General features: G+C 36.6%; 1 protein-coding gene across 1 annotated transcript in view; it reads right to left on the reverse strand.

Moving 5' to 3' along the window:
• Nucleotides 1–17,212, reverse strand: part of LOC131434842 (calpain-11-like) — a 135,193-nt gene extending 117,981 nt beyond the window's left edge. The window contains exons 1-2 of the mRNA XM_058602039.1: nt 16,681–17,212; nt 4,131–4,997 (exon numbers count right to left, since the gene is read on the reverse strand). Of these exons, the coding sequence (XP_058458022.1) occupies nt 4,131–4,185 (55 nt within the window). The 5' untranslated portion in view covers nt 4,186–4,997; nt 16,681–17,212. The remainder of the gene's footprint in view (nt 1–4,130; nt 4,998–16,680) is intronic.
• Between the last annotated feature and the right edge of the window lie 5,108 nt (nt 17,213–22,320).

Genomic DNA, 22,320 nt, shown 5'->3' on the forward strand with positions numbered 1-22,320 from the left:
AATACAAGGACATAAAACGGGTTTGAGAATTGAGCTCAACTAACCTTTCGAAATTTTCAATCACCAGAGGATTCAAAATGTCGCATCGAATGAGTAAACGATATGAGAGATCCCAGAACCGGTTTTTCAATGGGAGAACGCCCGCCAGCACTTCGAGGCTCATCGTATGAGTCGATTGCATGCAACCCAAGGCAATACGCAAACAACGATACTGAATTCTTTCCAGCTTGATGAAATGAGTGTTCGCCGCGGATCGGAAGCAAAAGCATCCGTATTCCATCACGGACAATATCGCTGTTTGGTACAGCCTGATCAGGTCTCCTGGATGGGCACCCCACCACGATCCGGTTATTGTACGAAGAAAGTTGATTCTTTGTTGGCATTTTCGTTTCATATACCTAATGTGACATCCACATGTGCCTTTGGAGTCGAACCAGACCCCGAGATATTTAAATGTGAAGACCTGAGCTATGTTTTCACCCCCTAGTTGTAGCTGTAGTTGTGCTGGTTCTCGCTTCCTTGAAAATACAACCAGCTCAGTTTTCTCCGTAGAGAACTCGATACCCATTTGAAGAGCCCATGTGGATAAGTTGGCAAGAGTATCTTGTAACGGCCCTTGCAGATCGCCAGCTTTGGGTCCTATAATAGACACAACGCTGTCATCGGCAAGTTGTCTTAGCGTGCAAGATGTGTTGATACATTTATCGATGTCGTTTACGTAAAAATTGTATAAAAGGGGGCTTAAGCATGAGCCCTGAGGAAGACCCATGTAACTGAATCGTATTGTCGACAAATCACCATGCGCGAAATACATATGTTTCTCAGACAATAGATTATGTAAAAAGTTGTTCAAAACTGGCGAAAGACCATGCTGATGCAGCTTCTCAGATAGGATGTTTATGGAAACTGAGTCAAAAGCCCCCTTGATGTCTAGGAAAACTGACGCCATTTGTTCCTTACGAGCAAATGCCATTTGAATTTCGGTTGAGAGCAACGCCAAACAATCGTTCGTTCCTTTGCCTCTGCGGAAACCAAATTGTGTATCTGAAAGTAAGCCATTAGTTTCGACCCAATTGTCTAGACGGAAGAGAATCATTTTTTCGAACAATTTCCGGATACAGGAAAGCATAGCAATCGGCCGATACGAATTGTGATCGGTGGCTGATTTTCCTGGTTTTCGAATGGCGATCACTTTCACTTGTCTCCAGTCATGTGGAACAATGTTGCCCTCAAGGAACTTATTGAATAAACTCAACAAGCGCCTTTTGGCGGGGTCAGGCAGATTTTTCAACAAGTTGAATTTTATTCTGTCTAATCCCGGGGCTTTATTGTTACATGACAAGAGTGCAAGTGAGAGCTCTACCATCGAAAACGGTGTTTCGTTTGTGTTTGGTGTCGCGGCGCGGGTGATCTTCTGTTCCGGTACAGAGTCTGGGCATACTTTTTTAGCGAAATCGAATATCCAGCGGTTGGAATATTCCTCGCTTTCATTCGTGGTGTTATGATTGCGCATTCGTCGGGCTGTGTTCCAAAGAGTGCTCATAGATGTTTCTTTCGTTAAGCCGTCTATAAACCGACGCCAGTAACCGCGTTTCTTGGCTCTAATCAAGTTCTTAGTTTTAACGTCTAACGCCGCGTAATTCCGGTAATTATCAGGTGTTCCATTTTTTCTGAATATTTTATACGCGGAGGCTCTCTCCGCGTTTAAATTTGTGCACTCTTTGTCCCACCACGGGTTGGGAGGACGGATGTCAGTTTTCGCGCCGGGTACACGTTTCGTCTGAGCTTGAGTCGCGGTGTCGAGAATCAAGCCAGCTAAAAACGTGTACTCTTCCTCCGGAGGAAGTTGTTGAGTTCTTTCAAGTTTCTCAGATATCGAGGTCGCATAGCTATTCCAATCAATATTTCGTGTGAGGTCGTACGAAACATTGATTGTCTTCGATGGTTTTGAGCCACTGGTGATTGATATTACGATCGGTAGGTGATCGCTACCGTGGGGATCAGGAGTTATTATCTTTCTTTTTACTCAACTTTCAATTACTTATCTAGCAGATAAAATCAGCTAGACAATTTGTGTTCGCATCTCATCCGACACAAACGAAAATGGCTTACGGTCGGGACGACGAACAATACGACAATACTTGTAGTGAACAATTGTGTATTCAAAATATGCGAATACGATTTTAAAAAGCCTGAAACATGGCCTTCGTGACCAAATTTGATTTCAAGCGCTGCAAAGTTAGACCGGCAGCAAGCGAAATTAAAATCTTGCTAAAAGGACTGCATCTAGACGTAAATCATGCATATGAAATACAAATCAGGCCTACATGAATATATCATGCAATTGCATTCGCCTCGGTTAACAGCGAGGCACTCAGCGTTGAGTACCACAATAACACTGTGAGCGTGGTGGACGGTGTCCTAGAAGTTACGTTGAAAATGAAAATATGTCGCAGTACGGAGAAATTCTTTCCATCGAAAGGAAAGTGTGACGGAATTTCTCCCCGTTATCCGGTATGGTACATGAGTGTTAACATCATTTGTGGTCGGGGTGGGAGGCATCCTTGCGAAACGCTGGTTACGTATTAGAATCAGCTGATTTGATGCGAATTTTGTAAACAACTTGCTCACTACGGCAAGCCCTGCACTGAAACTGCAAAAAAAACATTTTCAACCAAAAGCAACCGTTCAGCACCGGTATCTAGCGAATTCAGTACTTTTGGTACAACAAACCAAACTATTACAATCAAACCCGTTTCAACTAACATCAACTCGACTGCTTCAAACAGTACTACTAAAGATCAAAAGACGCTCCCAAACAACGACTCCGAAAACATCAAAAGCAAAAACAATGACGTCCGAAAATGGATGAAGATGTGACTTGCGAGCGAATCACCCCCGACATATAGTAAATACGAACGAGAAAAACTCTCCCCCGAAGATCCAATGAAAAGTTTATATCTTCAATTTTTATTTAAAACAATTTTATATGTTAAACCGGCTCTATTTAGCTTTTAGGATCATGATACGCATAAAGTAAATTTTTGAAATAAACAAAATCAGCTAGACAGTTGAGATATACGCATTATGGCATGACATAAAATATGATCCAATTAACAGATGACAAACTAAATGTATTTGAGTATAAAAGTATATTTGAAATTTGTATTTAATGAGAAAAAAAGATGGAAAAGGACTGATGAATGCAACAGTGAAACGAACATTCGCGAAAAGTACCCACAATTTCCGCTATCCGGGAAAGTCGCCAATTCAACTACCCTGCAACACTAAATGAACCGAAGAAATCAAGCATCAGTTGTGTCCAGGTGCCAAACTGTTCAATGAATTAGTTATTAGTAGTTCAATGGATAGTCATACCTTTACGACATCCTTCCCGAAAGATATCAATCCACATTTCGCATAATCAGTCTAATTATTTTTAATTTAAACTACTACTAGCGCGTCTTAGGAATTTAACATAAACCACTCAACAGACGTAAAGTAAATGCTTTTTGCTAAACACGGTTAGTATTATGCCAAAGTGTACAATATATTTTTTGTTTTTTAGTAATTTATTCGTAAAATATCTCACATTGAACGATAAAGCTGAGGGTGCAGTGAAATATCAGGCGTTATGCCTTCAAATGTGATTCTGGCTAATAGTTTACTTCTGCATTTTATGCATGTTGGAATAATATACTGCATCGTATTCATAGTCCAACCGAGTTTCAAAAGAGAGTTCCAATATATAATAATATTGCAAGGTGTCATCATTTGTGTCCGCCACCAGTCATAACATGCGGAATGACTTGTACAGGCGACTAAAACAACCGAATATCATAGATGCCATTAAACGCTTCCAACCAGTTTTGCGTGGATGCGATGGTTAACGATTTGAGTGGAATTCCAATGGCACGCATCCCTGCTTTTGGAACCTGTTTTCAGAATGGCCATTTCAACCTCAAATATGTTAGATGAACGCGGATATATTTGACGAATTTTCTTTGGCTTCCTATACTGAAAGAAGCGCTCGAAAATTGCACAAGTATACAGTCCGAACTGCACTAGAAACCCAACAAACGTAACCACCGTTGAGAGTAATAATAGTAAGTAATATAAACGATACTCACTTATATGGCCATTAGAGGGATGAACAATCCCATTCGGTCGATATCCGGAAGGCATCTTTATCTCATTTATTTATAAAACTGTTTAACCACCTAATACTTTTCGTTGGCTTATTGTGTGGCGAGTGCTCACCGTTCCACACACAAATAGAATAAGTCCGAGCTTTTCTGTGTTTGAATTCACGCTTCCTCGCCGTTCAACTTCGATGATTTGCAGCGTTTTCCAACCTAGTTCCCGCACGAAACCACTCACACTGGCACGCATGGACGATTTTTCACCGGGTGCACAAACACGTAATCACAACTCGGTTTATGGGTTGCTCTAGGGCAGTAACTTCTTCTGCTCTGCTTCGCAAAGTTGCGTCTAACATTTCTTTCCCTACTTCGTCACTCATTTCTCGAACTGAATTTCTATGGTCCAGAGCTTCATCTTGATCTAGGAAGGAGCCTCACCGGTGTTTAGTGTGAGAACATCCCTCCAGTATTTCATTAATCACCAACTCACATCGTCTAACAGCTTAGCCCCCGCATGCACTGAGTAGAACCATTTTTTGTCCTTCTTAGACCATGTTTGCTTATTTTATTGCTTTATTTTCACTTACGCGTTTCTCTGTTGTTTTCAAGCAATTTTTTCTCTAGTTCAACGAACATTTATTTTTCTACAATCTTACACAGTACTGTTTTTTATTTCCTCCAATAAGTATTTCGCTTGCTCGGACAGTGTTTATTGCCACCTCGAACTATTTGCTTTGATTCCTACGCCTAGACCGCCCAGAGCAACGTGGTGGAAGCCCCTTTTTAGGAACGAGCCTTTGTATAGCTCCTCCGTTCAAATGTGTACCATTGATCTCCCTGTCGCTCCGCCACAGCCTGAAAACAGATTTAGAAAAGAAGAAAAACATGAAACGACAAGGCGAGCAATGTATCGAATTCGGTTCATCTGATTCGGTTTCCAGCGCAACCCTTGTTTGAAGTTTTGCGTGTTTTCGCAACTTCGGTGGCTGGTTAACTGGTGATATGTTTAAGAAAACGCTTTGGTCACTTGGGTCGAACAATAAGTTGTGATGCTGTGGTGGGTCCACCGCTGCGTTTAAAAAATATATACTATTGATCGCACCGATTGAAACAGCAGGAAGTGTTTACTTTGTAATGGTCATGGTGAACTATGGCTATACATAAAAAAGAGGCTTTCCCGACGATACATAACGGATATTACCTTACGAAAATAAAATTGATTTAACCGGTTGTTCTAGTAGTATAACTAATGAATTTTTTCTACGGTTTCAAAACCGGAATTTCGATAAAAAGAGTTGCAATGAATAAATAAATATTCGTTGCAATTCATTTCAATGAAATTCCTGTATTTCATTACATAAGCGATATAACCGTAGTTTTCACCTCATTCAAAAGAATGATCTTACGAAAAAAATACCGTCCAATGTATTGATGTCTCCCATCCTTGATGGTTCCGAGCCGTAAAAAACATTTTTCACACCGATCCGACTTGCGCGTGGGGCTCCAAACCAGGCAAACCACAATTAAAAATTATAATTGTCGCTCACGTACCAACGTCGCCACCGGCCGCTTGTCTTAATGCACTTGTTCCATTTGTATGGGAATGAAATTACCCACCCCACAGCCAATCGAATACACGATATCGGTCATTGACCGGTACGGTTGAATGGTATGCCTAAAGCCTAGTGCCGGTTTGACAAGCTACTGGAAGAAAGTGAAAACCCATTGGTGGAAATCCGGTATCAATCTGCTCTGAAAATTAATCTGACGTGAGACAGGATAACAGAGTTCACTTGAAATTCAACAAGGAACGGTGGAAACTTACAAGCAATTAAATTAAAGTTTGAGGTGGCTGAGCTGATTGCATACCAAAAATATTTATGTAATTGCCTTCTTCTTGTCGTAAAAAAGATGATATCGAAATATTTTTTTCAAGTACAAATCGCATATCAATTGAAAAGTGATTAGATAAATTGTTAATTGATTAGTATTGACAATTATTGATAACTTTTGTATACTTTGGCAAATGTGTCAACAAAAATTGCTTGACTTTATATGGTGGATGGTGAATCGAATCGAGCATTTAACAAAACGCCCCACCGTTAATACTGAAATCGATTACTTGCATTTGTACATTACTCAAAGCACTGATTAAATCATTCCAATTATATCATTACTAGTTTGGCGAATTATAATGAGGTAACGTATATCTCTTTTCTCGTTGCATCGGTCGAAGTGTGAATATGTTTTACTTGATTTCAAGAAGCGATCTGGAAGACCGACATCAATCAAAATGTACGAAAACGAAAGAAAAGAAGATGATATGCAACAATATGGTAACAGAGTACCGAGAAGAAACGCCATGGATGGTAGACGGCCGAAATATGTTAATTAGCTTAAATTTCATAATTATGACGGACAGCAGAAGTGCATTACTGCAGACCACTCGCTGCTATGCAATTTTTCGTTGTCGGTATACTGCCCTACTCAAGTATACTTTTCGTTTGCCCTGTGTTGTTGTGAATACTGTTTAGTAAAGCAATTGTTTTGGAGAATTATCCACCTAAGTAGTGATTAACACTCCATTCAATAAAACATTACACCTAAAATCTATAGACCTCAAAAGACAGGAATTTTGACATGAATACAATATTAGTAGTAGATTTAATTTTTCATTTAAAATATACTTCATCGGATTTCGGTTTCAAATTTCATCTTAAACTCTGTCCACGAGTCTTGGTTCGGTATTTTCACATTCTACTGTGAACACCCGCCGGGATAACCAACTGCTACCGAGAAATCGTTCACTGTTGTTATTGAGTAAGCAGTAAGCAACGGCAATTCATTCGAATCTATGGACTGTGAGAAAAACCATAATCCATAATCATCTTTTTTGCTGACTTTGCACTGTTTGCCACAATTGCAAATATTTACCTCCCCCGGTGCGATGCTGAGCAGTGTTCAATCAGCAAATAGCTATATAGAAGGATTCTTCTAATTGTTTTCTAATTTCTATTAACTTCCATCGCTCTGATTGATAAGTCAATAGAGCGTGAGGAAAAGAGAGTAATTTTACATAATGTGGGATGAAAATATCAGCTCTTCAATTGGTGTTAGTATGGCAAGAACTAAGCTACATCGCATCTTAATTCACCTAATAGTGTGAAATTGACTTGCACTTGTCATTCAAATACTCTCATTACACTATTTTTATTAAACAAATCTTTCACTCAAATGAAGTCTCACAATTACTACATTGATCCGGGTAAATTACTTTCATGCTTAAGTCTCGTCAGGAAACAAAAGTTACATCATTTATAGCATTGCGTATATCTACATAATCGTAAGTTTTCGCTGTTGATCTTCAAAATAAAATTAAGGGAATCCGGGTCTTCAATCAAATGTCATGTTTTCCAACAAAGACAAACATACTAGTATTGCGCTGTGCTGTTTCCAACCTTCCAACCTTCAGTCTATCAACTCGAAGTTTAAAACCCTTTTCAAAGTAAAGTCTAGATCAATTTTGGAACAACAAAGTGATAGATTTTTGCGGCGGATTTTACATAATTTTGAAAAGGTGGCCTGGAACTCTGAGATCAATAACGCTGCATAAATGTTTAAACCAAGGATTTTCAGCAGATCAACAAAATTACATGCAATCCAGGAGTAATATTTTAATATTCTGTGTACCATGGATGATTATATAAATCAATAATAAATTAGTTTTCTTCATATTTATATTATTATTATTATTATTATTATTATTATTATTATTATTATTATTATTATTATTATTATTATTATTATTATTATTATTATTATTATTATTATTATTATTATTATTATTATTATTATTATTATTATTATTATTATTATTATTATTATTATTATTATTATTATTATTATTATTATTATTATTATTATTATTATTAATATTACAATTTATACACCCCCCCCCTCCTCCACCCTCAACCAATTAGCATTTATGCATTAAACATTTCGTGTCCGATCCAAGTTTCTATAGCAAAAACGTGCTTAATCCACCTAGCAGTGAGATGATACCTTTTTTTATCAATCTGCATGTGTTTTTTGCATGAATATTCTTCGGTGTTTCAGTTTTCATGACGTTATTCTAATGTCCGTCGTTTTAAGTGGCCATTTGAAATTTTAATCTCTCATTACTAATTAGTAATGTCGAAACTGCAAATCGGATCGAATTTGAATCTAAAAGTGTAACAATCGATTAAACATTCCATGATATGTCGAAGTAATTTCCACTTTATAGTTTAGGGTAATTTAATGTACTTCCAGAGCCGGTATTCAGGAACCAGCATAACCCAAACCGATTCGTATGGCCATATGACAAAAAAATTGCAATATTTTTGAGTCCAACTTCAAAGCTTTTCGGGATCGTCATCTTCTATATCGCTTTAAATTTAAAAAATTCATCATTCTATAATTCCAGAATCGGAAGTCAGAATTGGATGAAATTTGATTTAAGGAGTGTATCGAAAATAAACTATCCACAAATTTTTCTTTCAAATTATGATAAAAAACGATATTTTATTCAAACTAAAAATTGATCCTTTATTGTACGAGGTTAAACTTGAGCATAAAGAGAACGATCGAACGCTCTTCATCAAATTCCGGACAAGTGTTGCATCGCATTTTTTGGACGCTTGAGCCCAAATTTTTTTGAACTCCTGCATGTTCCCAGCTGCCAAACCAGTCTTCTTGAAGACCCTCTTCACGATTGCCCAGTAACGTTCGATGGGTCGAAGCTGTAGCCAATTTGGTGGATTGATATTTTTCTCAGCGAAATGTATACCCTTTTCCGCAAGCCAATTGAGAGTGGTTTTGGCATAGTGAGCCGACGCCAAATCCAGCCAAAACAGTGGAGGTGTACTATGCTTCTTATATAAAGGCAGCAATCTCTTTTGGAAACACTCAGATCGATAGATTTCTGCATTTATAGTTCCGGTAGTGTAAAAAATGGTTGACTTCAAACCACAGGAACATATTGCTTGCCATACCAGTACCTTTCGATCGAGTTTCTCCACTTGAATCGACCTGTCCGCATCGCTCACATCCTCCCCAACGACGACAGTAAAGTATTGTGGACATGGAAGGGTTTTTGAGACCTCGTTAACATAAGTCTCATCGTCCATCAAAACGCATGCATCCGGACCCTGCAAAAGACGCGAATACAATTTCCGGGCCCTTGTTGCTGCTTGCTTCTTCTGTTTTACACTTTGTTCCGAGATTTTCTGCTTCTTGTAGGTCTTTAGGTAATTTCGCCTCTTGATACGCTGGACCATTCCGACACTCGTTCCTGCTGTGTTGGCAAAATCATGTATTGACATTGATTTGTTCTTCATGATTAGAGATACAACTTTCTGGTCAAATTTCGGGTTGGAAGAACCGGGTTTTCTGCCTCTTCCTGGTAGCTCATCCTAAGAATAATGTTCCCCAAACTAATAAATTAGGTTTTTAACATTGGAATGATGAATTCCAAACCGCTTCGCTAATTTTCGCATAGTAATACCCTTCTCACTTAGCCATGTGTTCAGAATTTTAATTTCCACTTCCTTTTCAAAACGCGACATTTTGAAAACGCAGAATTTCAACCGCACAAACAAGTAAAGAATCGAAAGCTGACAGCCAAACGCACAGCATGCTGCGATCTGAGCATAAAAAACCATCACAAATACATGCGTACAACACAAATGTATGTGGATTGCTTATTTTCGATACACTCCTTATTTTAATTTGAACTTTTGTTTCTGAAATTCGATTTGGCTTTTTTTAGACTGGAACCGGTATTCGAATTTCGGTGTAGCCGCAGTCAGACAAATTCACCTGAGTATCTGTATAGTTTACATTTGTTCCAAAATGTTCGAAAAACAATGTAGACATCTTTGAGAAATCATAGTGCAAATTAAATTTTTGGGTGCCTTCCGAAACGAAAACTGAGTACAACCAAAAATGAAATAAGTTTATTTGGTTATCGACTATCCAAATCTGCTAACCCGATAAACCTGATTAATTTGTGTTAAATAGACATTTAAAAATATAAAGACAAAAACGAAGCGTGCTAAAATCGGTCCGAGGCAAAATATCATGATGTACACAGTCTTTTGAGTACTTAGAAACAAATGTATGCAACAGTATAAAAAATCGTGTTTTATGTTGCTCCCAAGCATTTCTTTGCCAGGCAGCGCTCAAAACTTCTACTGCTGGAATAGGGGAAAAAGTCGCTTACCCAAAATTTTCGATATCTTCGTTAAAAATGGACGGATTTCACCAATCTATGGCTTGTTTGATAGCTATTACCGTGCGGAATCTAAGTCTGGAAACATATTCTGTTTTCAAGGTCAAATGTGACAGATACTGTCAAAAAACGGAAAATTTTGACATAAAACTTAATATAACTCAAAAAGTAAACATCCGATCTCAAAACCATTCAATGGCGTTCTGGGTGACGGGGAGACCTTTTATTAGCGACTAGTTTGATCAAAATCGGTCCAACCATCTCTGAGATCTCGACCTCTTAGTTGATAACACACATACAGACACACACACGGACATTTGCTCAGTTCGTCGAGCTGAATCGATTGGTATATGACATTCGGCCCTCCGGGCCTCGGAAAATTTTTCTAAAGTTTGAGCGAATTCTATACCTATTTTTTATATTTATAACAAAAGGTAAAAAAGGATCTGTTCGATATATCTTTTAAAGAAAAATTGCTAATTGTTACATTATGTTGAGCGAAATAAGCCTGATATTGTGCTAAATGCACAAAGATTAATTTGCATACAGAGTGAATATTGGATTTTGAAACGAAAGGGAATAATAATATAATAAATAATAATATACGAAAAGTCAGTAAGCGGCTAGCACATTAAAAGGGATCGTATCAAAACTGTCACAAGAAAACTGATTTATTAGAATTGATTAAATCAGATTGATCAATTTGTCTCTTACACAAAATGAACCAAAAATAAGTATCCCAACGGAGAAAAATCAACGGGCGGAAGCAGTGCAGGAAATCAAACATATAAAATATGTCAAAATGAAAGTGGCAGCATCGTCACAGGATGGTGATAATGACCCAATCAAGACCGGAAGAACCCAACAATAATCGATTCGAGTGATTCTACTACAAGCCTCATTCAACAATATTCAGTGTACGCGATTATAGCTTTCGGAGATAGTATACACATTTTCTTGGTCAAGTAACGGAAATCGGTTGAAATCCGTCAACGAAATAGACAAAAAGGGTAGACAGTGATAAAAACAACTGGGTGAAACAACAACGACTCTCAGACAGAAGCTCGCATCGGTGGCAATGGGGTGTCAAACCCAATGAATGACGATAATAAGGAACCAAAAGAGGAGAATAACATGATAGGCACAATCGAGATTAAGCTACAACTGCCTTTTTATGACTTTATCGCAGCAGCGACTTATGGGAAGCTTTCTGGGTCAATGGGTAAGGTTGAAATTAATTATTGTTTTGATTTTATTACTCTTTTGAAACGAGCAAAGTGAGCTGTAATTAGGGTTCCTTCACGCAACTATGAAAAAATATTTCAAGTTAAATTACATTTTTTATACCTTTGCAACGAAAAATAATCATTCATCATGATAATTCATTCAAGAACTATTTTTAATTACATACGTATTATTTTTAAATTATATAACTAATTCCAAATGGATGACGGGCATAACGTTCTGGCTATGTCGCCGGAGGTCTTTTCGCTACGATTATTTATTTATTTATTGTTTTTACAACAACTAGATGCATCGAGTATCTTTCAAGCTCAACAATAAGCTGTCGAAGTTAAGCGGAAAAGAGTATTATTTTATACCGCCGAGAGTGATTCCGAAGTCAATTGCTAATCAAATAGGCCTAAATATCTAAAAAAATATGACAGCAGCATTTAAATAATGAGCTGTTTGCCAAATAGGACTGAACATGATTTGATCTCTATTTATTTTTTTTTCTCTGCGAATCAAAAACTATTCGGAGCACCGTTGCTGTACATTAATGGCTTGGATATATACTTTCAATACGCATAATAATGCATATTTTATTGCCCACATCGTATATATCTAAGGAAAGCTGAGGTTGATGTCAGAGTGAGCGCGGTACGCGGAGCGATTCAATGCGATGCACTGTTTTCGCACTGCATTCACTCTGACAGGTTTGCTTTGATCGAATGTAACTAGCTCGCACGCGCGTCCAGACGCTTCGCTTGACGCTTTCACTCTGACAGCAACCTAAGAGTTGAGGTCGCCTTTACGCATGAGGCCGAGCCGAGTCGGATCGGTCTAGTGCGAGTAGACTTTTAGTATTTCCGAAGAATATGATGCTGAGGAACATCAGTGATTTAATTAAATTTGAGTCGACTAGACCCATTGCGCAGAAATAATCGGTGCATCTTTAGTTTAGTTACTATAGTAAATAGAATTCCAAGTGACTTCAATGCATTTTAACAACGAACCCAAAAACACATTTTTCAATCTTGTTCCGCTTCACAATACGAGGTTTGTTCAAAAAGTTCATGACCCTCACTTAGGTTGTTAGTTCCGTTCATTTCGAATGTCTAGTCAGTTTTTGACCGCTATTGTCCGTAAATTTGTAACCGTTTGTAAATTTGCAGATTTCATACATAGCGCTGCAGACATGTTTTGTTGTGCAGACTTTTGCAGACTTTTGAAAATCGAGTTTGTCGCAGACTTTTGTCAAAATTTACAGACTTTTGAAACTGTCGCGATCTTTTTTTTTTTGCTCGCCAAATCAGTTTAGCGTATCATACTTTATAGAGAAATGGCTGCCAGCAAGACATACTTGCTGACTGCAGATTTTTTTCGGATATACAGACTTTTCCAACCCAGTCAGAAGATATTTGAAATATTGACCTGGCATCTCTGAACACGAGTCAATCAATATATTTAGGTCCTCAGCAACTTCTCTGACAGTGATTCGATGATTTGCCAACATAAGCTTCTTTACTTCATCTATGTTTTCATCTGTTGTTGACGTGTTCGAGCGACCGAAATGCTTTTCGTCGCTCACGTCTCAGTCAATTTGTAACACCGTTAAACATTGCTTTTGTCTGAAGTAGCTTTGCCGCAAGAAAAAGTTAACATTCTGAATACATTCGCGCACTTAAAATTGTTCTTCACACAAAATTTAATACAAATTCATTGCTCCATTTTTTTGGGATGGACAAAAATCGAAAACAAGCTAAAATATGTTCACGAACATTAGCATTCTTGGCAGAAAAAGTCAACCATTAAGTCTTAGTTTGTGCAAAGCCTTTCTCATTGCATGAGATCAAGCTTCTTGCAAACAGTTGACCTTTGCTACCATGACATTCCAAGCTCTCCGTTTTATTAATTACCAATATTACCTTAGGATACGCGACCACAATGATTCAACGACTTTGATTGATTTATTGCAAACAATCAAATGAACCAATCGGCCAGTGTGCATGGGAAAAAAACGGTGCTACAAACGAAAATTCAAATGAACAATGCTTCAGTTTTACCAAAGTTCTTCACATGTATGATCTGATTAGTAGGCAGACAGCTTGATTTTTTCCATCGCTAAACTTCCGACAACAGCGTCGATCCTTGTCTGAAATTTGATTAAGAGCCATCGAGAAACAATTTGAATTTCTGCGTCCTTCATAACTTCTGTGATTGTTTCCGTGGTTCCCAGATTTTTTAACTTATTCACACATCGCCAGTATTGGCGTTTGAAAAATTCTGTAGTACTAAAATATATTGTGATTTTGTGCCATAATGATGTTAACGACGACTTCCTCGAAAATTCTTCCAGTTTTATAGTTCTGCGTTAAAAAGTGTATGTGAATCCAATCATTCATTGGTCGGTAAAGCTGCATAAAGTTCATGTTTAGATCAGATCACTTAACGAACTCCAGTTGTATACATTGTCGTACTTTGAAAAGGAAGGTTAAAAACAGTATCCGATTCAGAGCGGCTGAAGTAGACACGCAATGTTTCATCTTTCAAGTAGCGTACATGGCAAATCATCCGACAATGAGAATAACGTGAACGAGGTTAGGAAGCAATTGCATTAACTAGTTTAAAGTACTATTTGGGATGGATTTAGAAGGATGTCTAACACAACCGCCTCCCACATAGTCTACATGGGTTCAATACCCAATCCCGTACATAACAAACAAGTAAACTGTCTGATTCGAGAAGCCAGTTAATTCGATATTGAGTACCAAAAAGCAAGCACCGAAGGATTAACATAAGAAAAGAATCCAAATGCTTTGAGCTACTACTGCACAATCCATCGATCAAAAAGAGCACAAACGGAATGAGGATTGAGCTTGATTTATAATAGAATTGGTTCAATTTGGTGTGGGTTATTTGACTTTATTTTTTTCAATTTAAAATTCTGACTTACCAGGAACTTTCATAGCCCACATTACTCAACATCCCAAAACTCCAGAATCGGAAGACGGAGACGTTAGTTCCTTTCAAGTAAAACTCCGAATATTTTATTCACGATACGACACAATAGAGAATTACCCAGAAATTTCAACACAAAATAATGCCCATTTCAATTATCGATGAAAAAAGACTATCATGGTCAAACATGGACCAACTTAAGCTCAGCGTATAATTATTTTAAAATACTGCTTCCCCCAAATTTTAAAGATGTGTTTTAACGATATGTGTGTATCGTGTCCATAATTTACTTTTGACATTTGCGCTTTTACAACGAATATGGCATCGAAGCAAAGGAAGCAAAGTGCCAGAATTTTGCTCGTGCATCGCGAAAATTCAAGCTACTTGCATGCTAAATTGGAGAAATTGATGAATGGGTTTAAATCAGCTATCTCTAACGTAATATAAGTGTTCGAAGATTTCAGTCAGGAAGACTAGATCGAAGGAGTCGAAACCCGTAAGCGGAATCAAAAAATTTATTTGACTGGTAAAGAACCCTATTTGACGTAAAATATTTGAAGACATTTAACGTTTTGTGCAATGTTATAATATTTAGAACCATTTTGTTACTGATTTATGTATATGAATCATCATTACTTGTTCAGTCTTGGTTTTAACCTGTAGTCGTCCACCGGGGGTCATGTATATAAAAAATAGTGACCCTGAGAGCATTTTCATATATAAATATATATATATATATATATATATATATATATATATATATATATATATATATATATATATATATATATATATATATATATATATATATATATATATATATATATATATATATATATATACCATTGCCGCAAACCACAACCATAATATCCACACAAACATGTCCGTATGTATTCAAACGTCTTTCGCCGATTAATTGCAACGCGTGAAATAATTTAATTATATTCTCGCCTCTTCCACGCATCCATGTTTGTATTTCTTCATTAGTTAATTCCTCTTTCCTTAATTCATACAATTGAACAAGCAACCTACGCCACAGCACCGCCACCTCATTGACGGCTCGACACAAACAACTTTTTCGGCAACGCCACGAATCAGGAGAAAACAAACAAACACAACTCGTAATAGCCCTCCAAATCAACCACACAACGAGTGAAGTGATCTTGACCTTGAACCAATAGCCATTTGCACTGCTCGTCACACAGATTGTTTGTCCAATAATACATCTCCCATTTTGAATTATAACACTCAGTTGATTGATCATATTTCGCACGATCTTATCACCCCATCAACTACTATCGGTCGTCGAAATCTTGGCGGCGGGATCAAATTACAACATGAAAACCGGCTTCACTTCCTGATAAATATCGACATATCCACTTTAGCGTGAGAGGCACTACGAAAACTTTGTACACTCAATGCTTCCAAGATCTGCTAAGGTCTCACGTTCGAAGGTCATTAAGTCGATAGATTATCTTCTTCACTTGGTACCGACCATGTTCTTCTCGTTCTCATTCTACGTCTTATCCAGCCTTCCAGGACCATAAACGATTAAACGTCGAACTACCTATTGATGGTTGTGGTGATACGTTCAACACTAAATGTTCGCTTGTGACCACGTCTCAAATACTTAGATGCAATGTTACGGGTTGAATTCCAATGTTGTTTATTAAAATGAAAAATAAAACACAACCCTCCAATTTTCTAAATGCGATTCTATGAGTACAACACCAACTCAGATCAGAAAAATTAATATTTCAGACACAAAAAACATCTAACTTTACACGATTCCGCCTTTAAAAAAGGAACTGTAAAATATTTTAATATTCTGAACATGTTATTTATTGTTTTATTCATTGGACGGCACATTCAACTAATCTTTATAGCGACTCATAGATTCGATACTCTTTCTCAACTGCACACAGTTCATCTGCTCCGCCAACTCAACCCGACCACACCGTTTTCCGGACAGTCCATCTGTCAGCATATATTTATTTAATTTGCTTGTTCTTGTCCCGTTTTATCTATAAATGACTGTTTTGCTGCCAATCTTTGAAATCTCCTTTGCCTTCTTCTCTCACTCACCTTTTTCGAACTCACGCCAATTGCTTCCTTAAAAAAACTTTAATGAAGAAAAAACCACTCGCCCGAGGGACCGTTTATCAGTCGTTTAACATAGTTAATTCGATTTATTTTATATTTTAATAGCATTTCTGCATTCAACCGCCCGCGCACTTTCTTTGAGGCCGAGGTATGCTAGCTTCATCGGCCACGCGATCTTTTCATCGTCTAATTAAGGAAATCACACCGCGAATCCTCTCCGCTAGAATTACTTCACTAGAACGCTCTCCGGTACGATACCCGTAACTGCTACTAACCATCAACAACGGCACAGTAGAAATGAACAGTTCTCAGTGAATAAAAACTACCACCAGCTGATCGAACTACGCGCCTTATTATTATTCCGTGTCTCTTCCACGATTTCGACACCCTGACATGGACCACCGTCGTGCCCTTCCGACTGTCTGGCTCGAAGCACACAGAATATGTACCGGCGACGAGATTCCCGTAAATATGTGACTGCTCTTCTAAGCAGCGGCCGTGTGTTCACTCGTCAAACGCCGCAGGAAGACTGAAATCAACACTCAAAGCTCCTACATAAGCTACTCCGGCTCCAACGTTCCATCGGTCGGTTTGTTTGGTGATGGAGAAAGCATAGAGCTTACAAAATTCACGGCTGGTAGGTGGGTTAGTAGTACTCAATGAAGGGATCGGCGCTTTTCATGTTTTGTTCTGTTTGCTAAAGTTTGCATGGTGGGAATGTTCATTCATAAAAGTATAAATGAACAGCTTACATGAATTGGGCGCCCAGAAAACTTTCTGCGATGAGTGCCCAAACAGCTGGATGTACGTTGTTGCCAGTTACGATGAAAAAAATGTTTTTTTTTATTACCACTATATTAATCGTATTATAGTTTAAAAAGTAAAAAATAATTACCACCAAAATGCATTGCAAACTCAAAAAGGATTGCATATTATCGTCATTTAATAATAAGTAAACATGCCTAACATCAGTGCTATACAGCTATTTATTTTGTTGAAACAGCCGATTTCAACTTTAACGCAGAGCATGTTTAAGATAACAAAACAGTTAGTAGATTGTTTAATTTGATTTCTGTTTATTTCAAGCTAGATCATGATTGTTACAAACCAAGTTCTCTCTTCAACATGAACAATAATCTCTGTTTGATTTGAATCAAAATTTTGGTATAACCAAACGAAAAATATATTTGTTCCGGCTAAGTTTATTGTTAAAATGAACTAACTATTTATTACATGTAAACCAAAGTTGACCAGGGTTTTCAACAATTCAAGTGTATGTATTAATAATTAAGAATATTTTTAAAAATTTCCTTAAATTACATAACAAATTTGATGCAGGATCTCTATCTTAACCGGACTGATGGAACACCTAAACGTTGGATGATATAAAAATTGAAATACCTTGATTATGGTATGTGAATAAATCGATCGTTCAGCGACAAATCTTCAAAATCTTGAAAAATTCATTATTTAAAATAATTGTTTTTTCGAGAATTTTAAAACGAATACAAATCGAAATAAATGTAGTATCAAAAATTACCTTGTAAATAAGTTTGAAAGAAATCATTTTATTCTTAAAAACAAACAAAAATGTATGATTTCAACAAACAAAAGCATTAGTTTAAATAACTAAATTTAAGGTAATTTATTTCAACTTAAAATTTTGTGAATTCAAAGCGCAACATTTCTTAACTTTAACGAAAGCTCGTTCATTCATAACAAATTTTTAATATTGAATTTACTGTGAAATTGTTTGTTTAGAAATTGTCAGGAACGCACATTTGAAATATTTATTGTTTTTATCAAAATGTCGCTTGAAACAAACTAACCCATAGAGTAAAATTGATTATCATATTTTGTAGTTTCTAGCAGCAATGTTTTCTATATAAAACAAAATTTTTTTTATCACTAATTTAACAAAAAAAATCGTTGCGAGAAACCGTGTGCGAGATTAGCAGCAGTATGGAAAAAAAGTTTTTTGTTATCTTGATAAACATTATTTTTTGGAAAGCATAGAAAAGTTTGATGAATAATTTTGAACTAGTGATCTTTCAGATTATATCTTAAAACAATGGCTTAGAAAGTTGCGTGGAAATTTACTGACGATGATGTTCGCAACGGTCCTGCCGAGGAATTTCGCGCATTGTGACTTCAGATCTAAACCACGGAAGTGTGAAACCGACACAAGTGCTCCAAAGAGCCTCAATGGGTCGGAAAGGTTATGATCGGTTTTCTGAAACTGTCATAGTATACTTTCAGTCAAGTAAAAATCAACAGCAGCGCAGTAATACGCACTATTGAAGCTGGTGAAAGCAGAAATCGCTACGAAACGGTATAGCGAAAAATTGTTTTTTAAAGACAACGTATCGGTACACCGAAGCGTTGCACCCATGGTTAAAATCAACTAAAGACTGTCCCAGAAAGTATGGACGCACTTTGGTTTCGCTGTAAATAATTCAGTGTTAGATATTCAAATTTTATTCGATATACTGATAATATTAGACTACAACAACAGAATATTATTCTCAACATTTGCTACTTAGCCATTGTAGACTAGCTGGCGCACCTTCTTGCGAACGTTCCTCATTAAATTCCGTACAGACTTCTTGACGACAAGTTTTGACACTTTTTCCAATCTTTTTTTTAACTATTGAATGGTTTCGGCTGCCGAGACATGCTTCCTAAGATGTGCCTTCGTAAATGCAAAAAAATCCTCAATTGGTCGAAGTTGTGGGCAATTTGGTGGATTCATGTCTTTTGGGACGAAAGTGACATTTTTGGTAGTATACTATCCTACCGTTGATTTCGAGTAGTGCCAAGAAGCAAGATCTGGCCAGAAGACAACAGGATCCTTGTGACTTCGAATCATAGATAGAAGTCGTTTTTGTAAACACTCCTTGATGTATATTTCGCTGTTCATTGAAGTAGTGGTGATGAAGGGTTTCGAAATCTGACCGCAGCTACAAATTGCTTGCCAGACCATAGCTTTCTTACCAAATTTTTCGACTTCAATCGATGTCTCGGACTGGTTTAACACTTGCCCTTCTCGCACCGTATAATATTGTGGTCCCGGCAAGGATTTGTAATCGAGTTTCACGTAAGTTTCGTCGTCCAAAAAAAAAATTTCGAAACAAATAAAGAACAATTTATTTAAATATTTTCGATTCTGGCACAAATATGCATTTTTTAAATGTATATTTTTTTCAAGTGTACAATTGATTCTCTACAACTTCTTCTTAGAAACATATATTTTTCCTTAATTTCTGTCCAACCTAATAAACTAACTTATAACGGTTGAAAAATTTGAGGCACTAATTTTTAATCAGTCAGGGATTATAAATATGTCGAATTTCAGTAAAAGCTATAGGTTATTTTGTGAATTTTTTACAACTAATGTGAAAATGCTTACTTTTAATTATTTGAAAATATTTTGGTTTCCAAATATTGATCACTTAATCAATAAAGTTTACGTTTCGTCTTTGACTCATCAGTGCGTAGCATTTTACGTTGAACTGCTAGCGCGACCTAACGGTGATAATTACAAAGGAAAAATAAAACTGAAATACCAACGCAAAATATTGGAATTTGTGCATATATGTACGTGCACTACTTGCATATAAGGAAGCTGGTGTAACGGTGCTTCGAAATAAACGGCAATTACAAAAAAGTGAGGAATTATTAAAAAGCTAAATATTATACTAAGGTCTTATTACTTAATAGTAAAAATTTATATGTGGTGAAAAATTATTTCATAATTTTTTTCTTTTACTTTCATCGCTACTCAACAAAAAAGTAAAATCAGAAACGATAATAGATGAATGGAAAAGCTAGAAAATCATATTTAGCTACTCTAATATATGTGTAGGAAGAAGTCCAAGGAAGTAATCCGATGGAAAGATCTCTGAACACGAGAATGATACTTTCAACGGCCGGTTAAAGATCAACTTAAACATACTTTATTGGCTGATCTCGTATGACAACCCATACTATAACTATACCATCCACACACAAATTATCTCATTCTATCACTGGTTCGGGGTCTTGCGTTTCACTAAGGACCCATCAGTTTTCGCTTTACCCATCTAATGGCGTGTGTTAGGCATACGGATTTACTGCTCCCTCAAGCAACAATTTACGGGTATGATGATGTGGTTATCTCTAACAAGAAAAACACATCGAGTGAAGATGTGCTCTTTACTTGTTTTTCTTTGAGCAGAGATTAAAATAAACAAATTGAGACACACTCCCGTCGTAACACCCAAATAAAATTTTATTCTTTTTTATTACATATATGAACCGTTTATAAATGGTTTAAAAAAAGGTGTTACCTAAACTTTAAGAGTTTCAAGTATGCTAAATTTTCATAAAAACTGTTCATATTTGACGATAAATCCATTTGCATGTTATACAGTTATATAAACATATCATTATATCATTCTACCAGGCACCTCTGCTGTAGTTACTTGATAAGGTTAGAAGTTTTGCTCAAGATAACAAATTCGATTTCTTAATCAATTCATCTTAAGTTTTTGTATCTGTCAATACTCTTTTTCTCTAATTCTTAGTCTATTTTTCAGATTGGCTTACAATTTCAATAATATCCGCTAATATATAATAATTTACTTCTCTAAGTACAGTCTAATTGAATCATATTCGTACTATACAACAACAGTGATTACTATAGATCGGGCAAACTGATAATGAACCTTTTATGCTTTCGTTGATGACGTCCTGAGCAAAGAAAGCTTTTCAGTGGTTGACACAATAAATTCAATGTGCAAGCTATATGTTACACACATCAAATTATCGCATTTCCGCAACGTCTTATGCTTAAATGCCAATTTATTTACCATCAAATACGTTTTGAATGCTCATAATAACTACATCGTTTCGTAAAAAGCTTTACTGCCATTGTAAAAAGCTTTACGAAGGCGAATAGCAAAAAAGCACTACTCTGTCATCACAACGCCGTTACCCCGATGAAACTTTTGTTCCAGTTAAGCTTCCAAATCATAATGGCATATTAAAATAATTGGAATCATCCGCCTTTGTTGTAATGAAATTCTATCAAATTTAATGAATAATCATTCTGTTCCAGTTCGCACTTCAATGGTAACTTATATATGATAAGTCAAAATGAAATTGTGTTTTAGTAGACATGATTTTTGTATTGACTTTGACAAAAATGAACTATAATCATAAATGAGGAATTATTTTAACAAAAATAGAATTACAATTGATTGGGTTTCAGTACCTCATATCATCTTTCGAATTCAACGGAAACCTTCAGTTTTGTTTTGCCACAGAGCACCAATTTTCTTACTGGCGAATAGGAATTCGATGTAAGTGTACCAGTGGGAACGCGAATCCAATGTAATTCCTCTTTACTCTAACGCACATACAGACCTAACCCCGTTCCATTTTATTACTCTTCCGAACAAGCATCTATAGGAACGTGACATGTGGAAAGCCTAAAAGCGCTTTGCAGTGGGTAAAAGTTTAACCGTCGCCTTTTTGTTGAGGATGTTGCCAAATTTTTCCATATCCGGTGACATTTATCATCAATCATGTTAGGGCTTAGAACGAAACGTCTGGGAGTAATAAAATATTTTTTCGTTGGTT

The sequence above is a fragment of the Malaya genurostris genome, chromosome 3, assembly GCF_030247185.1.
Source record: "Malaya genurostris strain Urasoe2022 chromosome 3, Malgen_1.1, whole genome shotgun sequence".
In the NCBI taxonomy this organism is placed as follows: domain Eukaryota; kingdom Metazoa; phylum Arthropoda; class Insecta; order Diptera; family Culicidae; genus Malaya; species Malaya genurostris.